Source organism: Silene latifolia, chromosome 9 (genome assembly GCF_048544455.1).
Source record: "Silene latifolia isolate original U9 population chromosome 9, ASM4854445v1, whole genome shotgun sequence".
Taxonomy (NCBI): Eukaryota; Viridiplantae; Streptophyta; class Magnoliopsida; order Caryophyllales; family Caryophyllaceae; genus Silene; species Silene latifolia.
Window position 1 is genome coordinate 58,457,438 of NC_133534.1, and position 17,507 is coordinate 58,474,944.

The 17,507-nt window shown below is 38.2% G+C and overlaps 1 protein-coding gene and 1 non-coding gene across 2 annotated transcripts; one reads left to right on the forward strand and one right to left on the reverse strand.

Annotated features, from left to right (window-relative positions):
* Positions 1-2,320: 2,320 nt before the first annotated feature.
* Positions 2,321-10,632, reverse strand: LOC141602707 (uncharacterized). The gene is made up of 7 exons (XM_074422843.1): positions 10,531-10,632; positions 3,801-3,981; positions 3,550-3,673; positions 3,323-3,452; positions 3,070-3,230; positions 2,851-2,967; positions 2,321-2,748 (listed from the first exon to the last, which is right to left on the reverse strand). Exons 2-7 carry the CDS (start codon positions 3,974-3,976, stop codon positions 2,335-2,337), a joined length of 1,122 nt encoding a protein of 373 aa, XP_074278944.1. The 5' UTR covers positions 3,977-3,981; positions 10,531-10,632; the 3' UTR covers positions 2,321-2,334.
* Positions 10,633-15,586: 4,954 nt separating this feature from the next.
* LOC141603165 (small nucleolar RNA R71) lies at positions 15,587-15,693 on the forward strand. The gene has a single exon (XR_012525059.1). It is a non-coding gene; the product is annotated as a small nucleolar RNA R71 (small nucleolar RNA).
* The last annotated feature ends 1,814 nt before the right edge of the window (positions 15,694-17,507 follow it).

The following is a 17,507-nucleotide window of genomic DNA, read 5'->3' on the forward strand; positions in this document are numbered from 1 at the left end:
AAATGGTGTTAAACTAGACTACTTTCGTCCTCAATTTCCAAATGCTTTCGTCAAGAGCGATCAGATGGTGGTGGAATGATGATCCCTATGATGCTAGTAGCATATGACATGACAAGTCTCGAATTCTCTACAAAAGTAAAGGTCATGGATCGTCCCAAGCTCGACAAAGTGGCTTGACAAAAGGCTTTTTGGGAATGAAATGCTCAAATCTTTATAAACAAGGGGTGGATATGACTAGTATTCAAAATTGTCCTCATTTAACTTTCACATTTCAAAAATTTAAGATGGGGTTTGTCCCTTCCGGGCTAGTGTCCTTTGCTTTCGCCAATCGCTTATTAGGCAACCGGTTAACCTCTAGACAATAGCTTTTCGGGGTGATAGTCACTCTGTCTCTGGGCGGTCGAATTCACGACCGTGTGAGGGCCCAATTCAATGGATCCCGCTCCAAAGCACATCGAAGTGGTACGCCTCCATCAAAACAACTAATTTCTCAACATTTCAACATTTCATAACATTTGAGGTTTCCTTAGCAATAAATTACTTCCACATGACAAAATTTTCGAAATGAGCACTTCAAACTTATTGATAGAAAGTATTTTTGGGTTGCCTTACCACAAGGTCAATCAAGGTCACCTAGACAAGTTAACCAAGTCCACATCGCATCACGGGGTTGGATAGGTGACTCACATGCAAACCCTTGACTAGGCTTTGGGTCATGGGTCAAAAGACACTAGTATGACACTACCTAGGGTGTTTTACAACCATTCTAGTAGGCAAAGTCTTAAGTTGAAAAAGTATTTGTAATGGCTTAGTTGCTCTTGTAAAAGTTCTCAATTAGGCACTTTTCAAAATATTTTATCTAAATGCAACTAAATGCTATGATGCAACTAATATATACATCCTAATGCAAGTGATTCTATCAACTAATATGACATATAAACTAAATGCCAGTCCTAAGTTCACATTGTTATACCGCATCAATCAAAATAAAGCCACATAGTCACTAACATAAAGAGGAAAAAGGAGATTGGAAAGATCATACCATGCGGTCTTCATGATCCTCATGTCTCGGATGTGGCGTAGTCATTCAATGTGAACAAGGATAGAACGAACACAATATATACAACAATATATACAATATATATATAACTACACTACAAAAGGAATAAACATGTTTTTGGGTTTTTCAATTTTCAAATTTTTATGGTTTTTCGAAATTTTTCAATTTTTTGGATTTTTGAATAAAAGTTAAGTTAGAATTCCCCATCCCCACACTAATATGGGCATTGTCCTCAATGGCCAAAATGATGGGAAATTATGCAAACATGATGCATGATTTCTACACTAAATGCAAGCTACACTAATCTACACTACATGATGCATGGTTTTTGTTTATGACGGAGAGGATAATTTAGATTACCTCCCGTTGTGTATGCATTAACTTCCCCAAACCGATCTAGACATTATTGCTAATGTCCAAGGATGGGTGTAGTTCATGCACACATTATGCAATGCATGAAACTAATTTTGTCATTTTGGATTTTGAAAGGTGGGAACAATAAAATGAGAACACCTCAATGGGGCCGAGGTGTGAGTCCTCTATGGTGCTAGGACTACTCCAACAATGATCAAGAAAAATAATTAAATAGAACAAAGAGAGAAATAGACAAACCTTGAGAGGGTAGGAGCCTCTAAAGCTTGCTAATCTTCCATCATATCATCACTATCATCATCATCCTCACACTACAACAAATAAGGTAATTGGCGACCATATAAGGCGACTGAGAACAGTCGCCATTAAGAATAAAGCGACTAAGGCCCGTCGCCCGCACTTCGTAGCTAGGTTTAGTCGCTTTTGGCGACAGGACTTCGTCGCCAAAATTGGCGACGAAATTTTTTTAAAGCGGGCGACAGAAACTCGTCGCCAAAATTGGCGACTATTTTTTTTAGCCACATTAGCGACTGTCAGTGGTCGCCATAGTTAACCCACGTCACCTCCAAATACTGGGCATTTGGCGACTGTTTTTGGTCGCCATTTTGGCGACTGTTTTTGGTCGCCATTGACGCTGAATTTAATTCATGATCAGAAGGTTAGCGACGGTTTGTCGTCGCCAAATGCCCAGTATCCGTCGCCAATTTTACAATTTTTTTAGCCTAAAAATCGTTTTTGACCTAGCCAAATACGTAAAAACCTGCAAATAAACCAACACTTCCAGCAGAGAACATATGGGAAGCCAACACAACCAAACTTGATAAAGAAAATCATGTTCCATACACACAGCTACGAGTTTTGGTCATCTAACATTATCCGGGAATAACATGTTCTCTAAAAAACTACATAACAGGGAAACTTGCTCCCGCTTCACTACCACCTCCATAATTAGCATCTCTAGGATCCTTTGGTTGCGGGCGCCACCCAGTGTTGCAATTGGCGAAGAAGGAGTTCATCCCGTCCATTTCCTCCTTCATCCTCCGAATTTCTTCATCTCTCTCGGCATCCCGCCTCTCCCTCTCGGCATCCTGCCTCTCCTTGGCGGCTAATTGAGCTTGGAGCACACTTACGACACTTGGGGTATAAGGTTGTTGTTGGGAGGAAATTGACCCTCTTCTTCTTGTAGGAGGGTAGAAAATCTCCTTTGCCGACCCGTCTCCATACACATCTCCTCTTTGGAACCCCTCAACAAGATCAAACCATAGCTCATTGTCATCAATTTCCGGGTTGTTCTTCCTACGGACAAGGAATTGTTCCTAAAAAATTGATAAAACATTAATGGTTAGAGGTTACTTATCTAAAAATTGATAAAACATATACTTTAACACATTAAGAAATTTTTATTTTTTGACACTTACATATAACTGTTGATCTTTTTCCTTCGCGAAGATCAACTTGCCCTTGCTTGTCTTCTTTGCGTGAGTGTCAACAAAGAGATCAACAATCGTGGGTACCTTGCCCTTATTCTTCTTGGTCTTCCGGGAAAAAAAACAAGGAAATTGTTACTCAAACATGATAATTAATGAGACTAAATTAGAAGACTATTAAATTAAAAGCTAAGACAAATAATAACTTACATCTAACACCACACGATCATGAAAAGATTGAGACCCTCCATAATGAGTAGGCTCAACTTCCGCGTCCTTATCTCCTCCTTTCCTGTTGATCTTGTTCCGGGCCGATGCTTCCTTGAACTCAGGACTGTTCCGGTACTTGGTATATTCCTCAAATGACGCACCTATAATCAATAAAATATCAATTATTAATTAATATAGTTTCAAATATGTAATAAATTTTAACTAATTACGGGTATTAAAAGAAACTAAATACCTTTCATGAAAGATGGCGCCTTCTTCCTCTTAGACACCTTATACATGTTGTCCCTTAGCCTTTTCTTGCCAATGTCATTATACCTTTGCCAAACTAGGCGCTCATGGTCGGTTGGCCAATAGAACACACGCTATAAAAAGTAAACACATGGATGAGAAGCAAATTAATAATAAGGTAATTAGAATAAATAAATTATATTGAATAATATATATTTTATAAATAGATACCCGGAAGTTGTTGAACCACATCTCCTTATCTTCATCAGTAGCGTTACTCCAACAAGTAACGCCGTGTGTCATGTTCTCTTGGGTGCTAGTAGTCACACCACGAACAACTGTTTGACTTCTAAACCTGAAATCAAACATGTTAAAAACATAATTATATAGGAAAAAAAAATAATGTATAATTAACATATGTCTAAAAAAAGTCATTTATTACTAAATAAAAAAATTACAAACTAGAATGAATAAAAAATTACCAAAGACCATTCGGATCAAGGATCATCCTGCCGTCAGTATGTCGGGGTATAGCAACCTCCTCCTCCTCCTCCTCACTCACCTCCGTAGTAGAACGGTCAACGTCCTCCTCCTGCTCTCGGGAGCTACTACCTCCCTCACTATAGCCTCCCCGCTGCCTACCTCCTCCACGAGCCATGTGTACTACAATTGAATAAAAAGTGTTAGCAAATATTACAGGATAATTATTATAAGATACAAAAAAATAAAACCTAATAAACAGATATAAAAGAAAAAATAAAACGCTAATAATTGTTTCCAAATTTTGATATGTATACTTTCAATACCTTCTCTTACTCATCATCATCATCATCATCATCCTCTTCTTCTTCTTCTTCTTCTTCTTCTTCTTCTTCTTCTTCTTCTTCTTCTTCTTCTTCTTCTTCTTCTTCTTCTTCTTCTTCTTCTTCTTCTTCTTCTTCCTCTTCTTCTTCTTCTTCCTCCTCTTCCTCCTCCTCTTCTTCTTCTTCCCCCTCTTCTATCCCATCCCTCTCCTTATCATTCTCTTCTTCTTCCTCTTCTAACTCTTCCTCCGCTTCTATCTCATTTGCATAAATAATTTCATCATGATCAACTTGTAACACCCCGATTTATGAAGGAGCCTTTATCAAGACATTCCCTAATAAACCGGACTGTTACCATCTCGGTTTCCCGAGGTAGTGAATAACAAATTAAACTCCAAGGCAAATTATATAATTACTTTAACTTAATTATTACAAAACCTCTTTTACATCAAATTACAAAGAACTAACATAAACAAAAGTGAAAGTCTTCTAAATGATGATCTAGCTACTAAGTCTTCTGATCCAGTGTCTCACGCCCATCAAGCTCCCGTCCTATCTCTTAAACCTATCAAGTCTGCTCCCCAATATTTGGATCGTCACAGGTGTTCACGAATACACAGGGTCAACCACGAGGTTGAGTAGGGAATACAATGAAACAACAAAATATGATATGCATGCTCCTCCGTCACCTCCATCTCCATCTCAACTCATATCTCATAACCCGTACAACCCAGCCATACCGATCCCCGGTAGACTATATATCGACCATAGCCGATCGCCCATTTCGCTTGTTGAGGACACCGTGGCAAGTCTGAGAACCCGCCTGGGCCTTATCACAACATCATCATCACCACACCACGTCACCACAACCTCCTCCATCTTCAATGCATATGAATGCTCAAGAAATTAATGCAACACAATATGTATATCATTGGACTGGTAAATCATAGAATCATGCCTTCATCGAATGTTGTGATAATATACTCAATACGATTAATTGATCAAGCACATTCCAGGATATGAATCATAACATGAATCAACAACCACGAATCAAGTCAACGTTCACAGTTTGGTCATATGAAACACAAACAAGTCAACACAATTCAACAACAACGATAATAAGTCAAGTGTATTTCCCTACCTTTTCGCAATCCAAGCACACACAAGCAATCAATTATGATCCTTCACATATCCATCACCTACATAACATAATTATGTATAATTACCACCTACTCAGTCAATTAATCATTCACATAACCTAGACTCATCATAATTTAATAGGAATATCAACTTAAAGAACAAACACGACTTTTCCGATTTTTCCGCACATGGCAGACTCGGTATAAAATGAATAACTAATTCCAGAAAATTCTAATTGATGCAAGGCCAATTGAATTGGAACCCCATGAGTCTTAGCTACAAATTATATCTAAACGTGTTTTTCTCAAATTCCAAACTTATCAAGGGTTTTCAGACTGATTTCCAAAAACTGACAGGAACCGTCGCATAAAAAGTATTGATTCATAAAACGAGTTTAAAACATTATTTTGCAGAAATTCCAAATCCTATTATCATCTAGACTATACAAAGATGATGCATGAAGAAGCCTCCTAACTGAATCGACATAAAAATTAGGGTTTCAAATCATTTTCCACAACCAAATCAGATTCGCGGACTTTTCAGCGACATGTTCATAAATAAATCACCTAGGACAAACCATAAAGAATTTGACTACGAGATTTTATATGCATAAACTAGACATCAAATAAACAGGACTCTCTTTTCAACTTTTTGAAGACGAACAATTTAAAACAGTATAACCAATGGAATGAAATCGACTTACAAACAGGGAAATCGAATTAGGTTGGAATCGATGAGAAATCTTCAATCAAATGAAAGGCTCGACAATTATTCTTCCTCTCCCTCTCTCTAGGTTTAGAAATGGTTTTATGAATGATAAAATGAAATTATAAATGACTCAACTGTTAAAAGGGGGGAGAGGGAGAGCGGCTCTTAGATTAGGTTTAGGGTAAATGATGGTTACATGTTCCGGGTAAGGCAAATGGTTTAAACGGGTATGGTAATTGGGTAAATGTAGATGGGTAAATGGGTGATACGATTCTTGACCCAAAAGACAAAATGTGATGTAGCCCGACTCAACATATACGATATAAACCCAACTTAATAACATTCACGATATTACGATGCAACCAATATAAAATGTATAATAACTAATATATAATAATATCCGTTTACTCGATTATATAAAATACGGGGTATTACACAACTGGGGACAAAACTGTTTCTGATACAACCTCTTCTTGGAAAAAAGATGTATCAACTTCTGATCGTGCCTTTGTTTTAAAAACGGCCCACCATTGCTTTTGTTGTCTATCAGTACTTGTGCTCGGAAGTGATGCAAAATAAACTTGATGAGCTTGTTGTGCAAGTATAAATGGGTCATATTTAGAGTAGGTTCGAGTATGATTCACTTCCACGATTTTGTAACGATCATGGACTCTCGTTCCAGCTACGGAATTATTCCTCCAATGAATCTTGAATAAGACGGTTTTATAACTCCGATCCCGGCCATTGTAGCACAACTCAAAGATATCCTCTAATATGCCATAATATTCATTGCCATCAAGAGAAGAAATAGTAACGCCGTAGTTGCATTTAGCCTTACTTTTGCCATAGTCAAATGTTTGAAACTTAAACCCATTAACTGAATATCGATTCCACGTCACAACCTTTCGAGAAGGACCCAAAGCCAAGCTTCTTATCACATCATCTTGAATATTTAGCTTACATACATGCTTCCGAAACCAGGCTGGAAATTGATCCTCATGCTTATGCCAAACATCCTCTCTGTTCACATTTGGGTGTTCTTTAATGAAATATTTCACAAATTGAGCTTCATATGGCTCCAAAACCTCACAATTAGATAGCACATAAAGGTGGGCACGGTTATACTCCTTGTCATCCAGAAATCTTGTTCCCCCAGCTGATGAACACCCTATTTCATCCTGCATTTGGAAACACTTGGGTATACTTGTGTCTAGTTCATCCGCTTCATCAATATTCAAGTATTTTGCTTTGGTCTCAATATGTTTTTCAAAATAAAGAGAGCAAAAATTGGCAATCTCTTCCGTTAGGTAGGCATTGCATATAGAACCTTCCACACGAGCTTTATTACCAATTTTTTTCTTCACATGATAAAGAAACCTTTCGAAAGGATACATCCACCTATATTGGACGGGTCCACCAACTTTAGCTTCATATGGCAAATGGATAGGTAGATGCTCCATCGAATTGAAAAAAGAAGGCGGAAATATCATCTCAAGTTTACACAAAATTTCTGGTATTTGGTCTTCTAAACGACTCATGTCCTCAACTGATATCGTGGAGGAACATAAATCTCTCAAAAATTGACTTATTTCTCAGAATCGCATTCCAAATCGTAGTCGGGAGTAAATTTTTAAAAGCCACGGGTAATAAGCGCTCCATGAAAACATGACAATCATGACTTTTCAACCCTTTCAACCTCAGTTCCTTCAAATCAACACAACGGCTCAAATCGGATGCATATCCATCGGGAAACTTCAAGTTTCCTATCCAATCGCACAATACCTTTATTTGAGCTTTGTCAAGAGTAAATATGGCTTTTGGTTTAGCCCCATCCTTACGAATATGAAGTTTAGGACGATCACAAAATTTCTTCAATTCTATTCTTGAATTAATATCATCACGTGTCTTTCCTTTTACATCCATAATCGTATGAATAAGTAACTCAAAGAAGTTCTTCTCTATGTGCATCATATCCAAATTGTGTCTGATCAACATTGTTTTCCAGTAGGGAAGCTCCCAAAAAATACTTCTTTTAAACCAACCATTTTTTTTCTTTTTCAACTCTTTAAACTCTTCTTCAGTCCCATCGACAGTTGATGGCAAATCACGATGACCTCCCATATCTCATCCCCTTGGAGTTGAACCGGAGCATTGTCACGCACCTCCTTACCTTTTAAGAAAGATTTCTTATTCTCTCTATGAATATGTCCATCCGGTAAGAAACATCTATGACAATCAAACCAACTAATTTTTTTGTAATTAGGAAGATAAAATGCTTTACTCCTATCCATGCAATAAGGACATGCCTTTCGCCCAGCGGTTGCCCATCCTGATAGCATACCATATGCGGGAAAATCATTTATAGTCCATAACAATGAAGCTCTTAGTTGGAAATTTTTCTTTTTCGACACATCAAATGTTTCTACACCAACTTCCCACAAATACTCCAGTTCTTCCACCAACGATTGTAAATAAACATCCAGATGGTTTTTTGGGTTATCAGGGCCGGGAATAAGTAAAGAGAGGAAAATAAATTGTCTTTTCAGACAAAGCCAAGGAGGTAAGTTGTACGGCGTGGTCATTACGGGCCAACACGAGTACTTTCTACCAAACTGACCAAAAGGGTCAAACCCATCCGTACACAAGCCAAGTCTCACATTGCGAGGTTCCTCGGCAAAATCGGGATATAACCTATCAAAACGCTTCCACTCCTCCCCGTCACTCGGATGACACATCTTTCCTGGTGTATGAGTATTTTCTTTGTGCCATCTCATTTGGTTGGCAAGATTTTTCGTGGCATACATTCTTTGAAGTCTAGGAACTAATGGAAAATAAATTAATGTGTTTTATGATATTGGTTTCTTTCTCTTTCCACTCCTTTTATTACCCTTCTTCCCCTTCAAAACAATATTTCCTTCACTTGTCTCATATCTATCCCTTTGACATTTCTTACATTTGTCAAGCAAAGCATCATCTTTCCAAAAAAGCATACATCCTTTAGGACATGCATCAATCTTTTCATGTGGAAGCTGAAGACCTTTGACCACTTTCTTGGTATTATAGAAATTTCGGGTCATAACATTATTATCGGGTATAACATCCTCAACCAACGTAGCAATACTATCAACGGCTTTAAATGGCATATTATACTCACATTTTAAAGAAACTATCCTGGATGCAACTTGTAACAATGTCATTCTACTCCCCTCATATAAGGTTTTTTCGGAAGCACTTAGCATGTCAAAAAAGGCTTTTGCTCTTGGGTTTGGTTGTTCTTCATCAATCATTGGTACACGGTCGTCATTAATGAAATCATTAGACTGAAAGGCATCAAGTACCATTTCTCTATATGGGTTCTCATTTTGTTGGATTTGAGTTTCTTCGGGATAATATTTTTCTCCATGGGAGATCCAATTGTAGTAGTTTGGAAAAAAACCATTTGTAACAAGATGCTCTTCTACTTCAATGTCAAATAAATATTTTAAGTTTTTACATTTAGTACAAGGACACCTAAGTTATGTTGTTCCAAATCATATGAATCTTGACATCTAGCAAATTCAATAAATCCACGAACTCCCTTTACAAATCTAGCGATAGGACGTTTCTTCTTATCTACTCTTTCTTCGTACATCCAGCTACGTTCAGATCTCTTCATTTTAATCTATAAGCAATATATAGCAAACTAACCATTTTAAATAATAATATTTAATTTCAACAAAAAAACAATGGTTATATCATCCTCCATTTTATGCTAATTTCAAGATTTCAATTGGGTCCTTATCACTCCAACCTAAACCCATCAATGTACGTTTCAAGTCACTAGCAAACACACATTTGTGATTTATTAATGTGAAAAAAAATCGGCAGCAATTCCCCTTAGTTCTCCAAATACACAATGTGGAATAGATACATATTCCACATATGTATTCAGAGAACATTGGAGAAAATTGCAACCAAATTCTTTTCTCATTAATAAAATCATAACTATGTGTTTACTACCTAAGTGACTTGAAACGTACAAAGACAGTCCAAAGATGGGGACTATTCAAGAATTGCTCCTAATGAGTAATTCTTGAACGGGTACTAGGTCATTATATATTAAACAAGTTGTCAAAATTATAAGGCAAATTTATACAATCCCCTAATCAAACGACATTAATAATTTAACAAATTTATACATCATGCTCATTCTAACTTAATTTCGTTAATTATAATGCAAATTTATACAATCCTAACATTATACTACCTTCATAAAACTATACTACCTTCAACAATACTACTTCAATATTACTAAAACTAAGTTACTACCTTCAATAATACTAATATTATCAAGATAACCTTCAATTACATCCCCTAATCAAATCACATTACTAATTTAACAAAAACCCCAATTTCTAACCCTAACTCAAATTAATTAACAAAAATGCTAATTAAATTACAACTACATACATTAATAAGCATCACTAATGTATAAATTACAACTAGATACTAAATAAGCATCACAACTTAAACAAAATATGAAGGATTGAAGTAATTAAATCAATTTGAGTCGAAAACAAACCTTTATTAAAAAGAAAAACAAAGGGTCGGTAGTGATGTGGTGATGTGGTGTGCGGATGGCGGCGGCGAGTGGTGGCGTCCGGTGGTCGTGGTAGTTGGTGGTGGCGTCGGGTTCTTGTAGCTTTTTTTTTGGTTGTTGATAGAATGAATGAGGATGACGGGTGAAAAATTGGCAAAAAAAAAATATCAGGCGATTTAGCGACTACTTCTGACGCCAAATTGGCGACGGGTTTTGGTCGCTAAATTTGGCGACTGTTTTCGGTCGCCAAATTGGATAACTTTCGGTCGCCCGTGGATTTCATACATATTTTTGGATAAAAAGCTACAGTCGCCAAATTGGCGACTGTTTTCCGTCGCCCGAGTTTTTTTTTCTGTCGCCAAATTGGCGACTGTAGCTTCTCTGTCGCCTTTGTCTTGTTTTCTTGTAGTGTCATTAGAAGTGGTCTCATTGCCACTTTCTTCTTCACTTTGCTCATCATCCTATTCTCCTTCTTCACTAGCTTCTTCATCAATGTTATCATCAACTTCTTCATTACCAACAACCTCATTATCACCCGGAACAACCCTAGATGCACTCGGAAATAGGACTTCCTTATCCGCCCAACTAGGCAAAGGACATGATGGGTCAAGTAGTCCTTGGCTAGCTAAATGTAAGAGGGGTGGATATTGGGCTAAGTAAGCATTTTTCGGATCCTCGAAAGCTTGCTTGTGCATCTCTTGCATGAGAAGAGTCAAATAATCATTTCTTGCTTCAACACCTTCCGGCTTGAACTCTTGGTACTCAAAAGGGTAAGGTGGTATGACAATGGAAGAGGAGGTCATTTAAATTTCCCCCTTTTGTTGTTGGATAATATACTCGGCCTCTTTTGAAAGGGGAAGTAGATAGTTGGTCCGGTGGACACTCAATCGACAAATCATTGAAGGCAAAGTGAAAGATCTAGCCTCACTAGTGAGCCATCCATACTTGGTGTCAAGAGGGTTATGCGCAACCCACTTGTACTTGTGTATCATAGTATGCATATCAACGAGATGACCACCTTCTTTCGCCTCATACTTGTTATCTTTGTTGAAGTTAGGATCAAAGTATTTAGCTAGGATAGTGACTAGGCCTCCATTCACAATAACGGTAGTGCCTTTCTTCCCACAATCAATATTTAACCATCTATCCACCAAGAGCCTTAGAAAGTTAAAAGGCTTGGTGAATTCCCTACCAACGTTCAAAGCCGACTCAAGAAGAACAAAATAGAGTTTGGTGAAATGGTTGGTGTATTTTCTTGCATTGATGGTGTTCCCTACGACCTTGTGCCATACTCTTATGCCCGGATGGTGGACTAAAAGAGCACGACTCGCATGAAAGTTTTCAAATTTCCTTCCGGAAATCGCCTCCCAAAGAGGGTCGGGGTCATATTTGCCAACATTCTTAAAATAACTTGGTGAATCATCAAGACCCAAAGCTTCACCCATTTCCTTAAAGGAGATGCGCCTACTAACATTAGCTAGGCGGAACTCGATGTTTTCCATGGTCTCAACCTTGTTAACTTTCAAGGAACTCAAAAATTCTAAGGTAAGGGAGGGGTATGTCAATTCTTTTGATTCAAACAATTTCTCCAACCCCATAGCTTTGAAAAAGGCTCTAGTTTGCTCAAGGACACCCAATTTTTCTAAGGTATCTTCACAAATAAACTTGGTGGATTGAAATGATTTTCTAGCAAACTTGGCAAAAGTGTCCCTATGGGATTTGGAAATGAAAATTACCTCCGGATAGTTTGCAAGTTGATTAATTTCCAGAGTAGTAGATGTTGTTGCTCCCATGGGAGGTTGTTGTTGTTGTTGCACTTCCAAGTTTGGGTTTGCTACCACCATAGCCAATGCTTTCTTTGCTTGAAGAGTCTTTTGCCTTAATGAAAGTGTCTTTGCCTTTGGTGCATTTGCCTTTGTTGCCTTTGTTGCTTCCTTAGTCCTTTCCATTGATGAATTAACCCAAGAAAAGAGTGAAAAATCTTCAATTTCTAGTGTATCCAAATCGATTTCAAGATGAAAGGCTTTGCCTTTATGAATTCAAAAATCGACTCAAAGGTTGAAGATTTTGTGCTTGGTTTTGATTTTTGTTGAAAGAGGAGTGATTGATTTGTTGTTAAAAGGATGTTTTGATTTGATTTTGGTGAATGTTGTTGAGGAATCTTGTTTTTGTAATGGAGAGGATGAGGGTTTTGAGGTTTATGAGTAGTGTTATGAATGAAGGAATGAAGAAATGAATGTGGGAAGGGGTTTATAAAACCCGAAAATTTTGAACTGCAGGGGCAAGACGGGCGGATTCTGCTCGGGACGGGCGGATTCTGCCTTTTCTGGGTTGGGAAAAACTCGCCTAAAGACGGGCGTCTTTCAGTAAAGACGCCCGGATTTTCAAACACGGGACGGGCGTCTTCCTTTCAGGAAGGGCGGATTTTTGAAGACGGGCGGATTCTATATCAGGACGCCCGGATTCGCTTACAGTCAAAAATATTTCAAAACTTCAGCTCAGAGGGACGTGCGTCTTTTACCCAACACGCCCGGATTGTCTGAAGACGGGCGGATTCTCCTGAATCCGCTCGGATTCGACCCCTTTGTACCCGGATTCAGTTCCATCCGTGTACTTTGCCAATCCCTTGTCATTTTTCCATTCTTCTTCATATCTCGTGTTCTTCATTGTGGGGGCACTACTAAGGCATGGATAGCCTAGGCAATTGCCATCCCCACACTGAGCTAAAGTACTACACATTAATTGAAATTATTAGTCCCTCCCTCACTTCTCTCAAACATGATAATTGTCTTGATCAAAGTATAAAAATCCAAAAATAACAAAAATGCAATACAATAATTGAAGTGCAAGTTAGGGAGTTAGAAATATTTACAAATGGTGGTTTAGGGAGGACTCCACCAAACTCTCATTTTTGATGAGATGTCAAGGGGGCATGTTCAAGGTGTTGTTGATGTTGCTCAACACCTTGAAAAAGTAATCAAACGCTTGTTCATTATCATGATAGAGGTCTTCAATAGACCTTGGCCCTTGTTGTCGGTCTTGATCGATGGCATTACCAATGTAGGGATTAAAAATCCCTTTAAATTCGTCGTCCCAAAGACCACATACTTCATTAAGTTGATCATTGAAAATCTCTTGATTTGATGGAGACAACTTTCCCATTTCCTTTTCTTGGCCAATGAGGCCATCTTCTTCATTGCTTGTCTTTGATGAGATTTGCAAGCTCTCTTTGTCACAATTCACTTGCTCTTTGAATGGAGCATCTTCAATTTTCTTCTTCCATTGGAGTTCCGACTTCTTCCTTTCATCCTTCCGACTATAATGATCGATCATAAAACACGGTTCATGTAAACGGGGAGCTCTCATAGTCTTGTCAAGATTAAAAGTTATACTCTCATCTCCCACTTCTAGAGTGAGCTCACCATGTTTTACATCAATCACCGCACCCGCGGTGTGTAAGAAGGGTCTTCCTAGAATGATTGGAATGTTGGAATCTTCCTCCATATCAATAATGACAAAGTCCACCGGGATGAAAAACTTCCCAATTCGTACGGGGACATCTTCCCATATCCCTAATGGTGTCTTCGTCGATTTATCGGCCATTTGGAGTGTGATATTGGTGCATTTAAGCTCTCCCATCCCCAACCTTTTACTCACCGAGTACGGCATAACACTCACACTAGCCCCTAGATCACATAAGGCTTTGTTGATCGTGGTGTCGCCAATGGTACACGGTATTGAGAAGCTTCCCGGATCCTTTAGTTTTGGAGGTGAACTCCCTTGAAGTATTGCACTACTCACCTTAGTGAAGGCGATAGTCTCAAGTTTTCGGATCGACTTCTTCTTTGTGAGGATGTCTTTCATGTATTTCGCATAGGCCGGCACGTGATTGATTAATTCCGTGAAAGGAATTGAGACTTCCAAATTCTTCACAATTTCCATAAAATTTCCAAGTTGGTCATCAAATTTGGGCTTGGCTTGACGACTTGGAAAAGAAAGTCTAATCACAATGGGCTCCTTCTCCTTGGCCTTGTCTTCATTTTTCTTTGAAACTTCTTCTTTTGATGATTCTCCATCTTTGGAGTTTTGCACAATTTCTTCCTTATCACTAGCTTCCACAACTTCATCCTCAACTTGCTTCTTCGGTGCTTCATACCTTGTACCACTTCTCAAGTGAATGGCACTAACCGTTTCATGTCTTGGGGGATTACTTTGAGGTGGTAATTGCCCCTTTTGTCTTTGTGAGCTTGAAGATGCTAGTTGAGTCAATTGGGTTTCCAACATCTTGGTGTGGGCTAGAATGTTGTTGATGGTGGTTTCCTTTGCTTGACTATCTTTTTGCATTTGAGTGAAAAACTCTTGTTGATTCTTTTGCATTTGGAGGACCGCTTTTTGAACATCAAAACCTTGGTCATTTTGGTGATTGTATGAATTTTGGTTTTGGTAACCTTGGTTTTGGTTGTAAAAGGGTCTTTGATTTTGGTTTCTCATGGGAGGTGGGGTGTATGTTTTTTGAGGGTTTTGAACATTTTGGCTTTTGTATGAGAGATTTGGATGGAATTTGGTGTTTTCATTGTAATAGTTGGAATAAGGGGTACCACTCTTGTATGCTTGGAAAGCATTCACTTGTTCATTTGTTCCCCTACATTCACTTTGGTCATGTCCCAAAGTTCCACAATTCTCACATATCCCACTTGGGATTGATGAGGATGCCGTCATGGCATTAACATGATGCTTTGGTGATTTTGAGGCTTCTTCAAGTCTAGCCATAGCTTGTTCAAACTTCAAATTGATTGTGTCAATGTGAGCACTAAGTTGAGCACCCAATTGAGTAATGGAGTCCACTTCATGCCTTCCTCCTCTAGTAGCCTTGCGAGGTCTACTATATTGTGAGTTATGGACCGCCATTTCCTCAATCTTGTTCCATGTTTGATTGTCATCAACTTCGGTGAACATTCCATTTGATCCCATGTTGAGAATGTTCCTTGAATCTTCATATAAACCGTTCCAAAATTGTTGTACCAAGAACCACTCGCTAAGTCCATGGTGAGGACATGAGCGACAAATTCCCTTGCACCGCTCCCAAGCTTCATACAAAGATTCTTCATCCCTTTGCTTAAAACCCGTAATTTGAGCTCTTAGCATGTTAGTCTTTTCCGGTGGGTAGAACTTTTTGTAGAAAGCTAGAGCCAACTTCTTCCAAGAATCTATTCCGAGAGTGGCCTTATCAAGGCCCTTCAACCATTGTTTCGCGGTGCCGATTAGAGAAAAAGGAAATAAGACCCATCGAATTTGGTCTTGAGTCACACCGGTTTGAGAAATTGCATCACAATAGTCACAAAAGGTTTCCATATGAGAATGAGGGTCTTCACTAGACATCCCCCCAAATTGGCTCCTTTCGACTAATTGAATAAAGGCGGATTTGGCGATAAAATTTCCGGTCAAATGTTGTGGTGTGGGAGTACCATTTGGTAGGTTATCCTCGGTGGGTACGGAATGTGATGAAAATTTAGGCATTGTAGGTTGATTTTGTGGGGTATTTTCTGTTGGGTTCTCCTCAGCTTCTCTTGCAAAAGGGTTGATGAACTCAATAGTTGGTTGAACAACCTCACTAATACCTCTCAAATTCCTCCTAGCAAACCTCCTATTATTAGTCAAGGTTCTTTCAATTTCACGATCAAAAGGTAACAAATCACCTTGTGACCTTCTAGACATGCAAAATATCAAACAACTCGAAAACAATTAGAACAAACCTTGAGGAGTTTTACTTCCCCAAGGCAAAGAAAGACACAACTAATAACAATATAAGAAAATCTAAATCAAGTTAACACCGTCCCCGGCAACGGCGCCATTTTTTATGCGACGTTTTCGTGTTCACAATTTAATAGATGTTGTCGTTGGGTCACGTCCGAATCAAAACACAATTTATAGCTTCACAAACAACTCTACAATTAGTAAAGAGGCAAGTAAAGGTCGGATCCCAAGGGACGGGAATTGAGATGAGATTTCTATTGAAACTAGTGGTGTCTTAGGGGTGTCACAATTTGGGTTGATGTAGAAGGTCACTAACTAAAAAGCAATGAAAGTAAATAAGCAAGATGAAATGAAAGGGTTGTAAACAATTGATAAAAAGCACTAGGGTGTCATGGGGTCATAGAGGAATCATGGGAATTGATCATACAAACATGTTCTCAAATTATAAGCAAGCAATTATTGTTGTGATGGATTGAGTTGGGTTATATCTTACAATCCTAGGAAAGTTTGGGTCCCGGAGCCGAATCGATTAGATTGTACAACACCTACAAGTCGACTTACTCTTCCCTACTCAACAACATGCATGGTCTAATGAGACTCGAGTTGGTTTATGTCTTACAAGTCTCATTGAAAAGATAGGTGATGGGTAAAAAATGCAAGGATTCATAGGCTCACATTTCATCAAACATAACATGTGCATGAGTTGAGATCAAAACAAGCAAGCAAATAAACCATGAAAGCATATTAATTTAAGCATGAATCATTCCCCATGTTGGTTTCCCCTAATTACCCATTAACCCTAGCTAGGTCACTACTCACTCATTATCATGTTGATCATGCTAGCAAGGTTGTCAATCATACCAACAAAAGGAAACATGATGAACAAATGAAAGCAATTAACAATAATTAAAAAGGGATTAAGAGAATTATACCTACTAATGATTCCAATAATAAAGCAAAGAATAAAAGAAGTTCTTGATGCTTGATTGAGAGGTTGTCAATCTCCCAATAATAACCCAAATAATCTTCAATTACCCAAAATAAAGGATGAACAAAAGAGAGATTAAGGAAATAAAACTTGTATTAGAACTTGATTAATTGTTGATTACAAAACTAAAGAGAGATTTGATTGATATTAACTACTCTAATAATTGATAAGAAGAACATGCTCTTCTAATTAGACTAATGGGGTATTTATAGTGGAA

Coding starts and splice junctions, on each gene's coding strand:
- LOC141602707 (XM_074422843.1), bottom strand. CDS start 3,976: ATGGCTCGTGGAGGAGGTAGGCAGCGGGGAGGCTATAGTGAGGGAGGT. Junction 3,453..3,549: donor TGTGGTTCAACAACTTCCGG/GTATCTATTTAT, acceptor TACTTTTTATAG/CGTGTGTTCTATTGGCCAAC. Junction 2,749..2,850: donor AAAAAGATCAACAGTTATAT/GTAAGTGTCAAA, acceptor TCAATTTTTTAG/GAACAATTCCTTGTCCGTAG.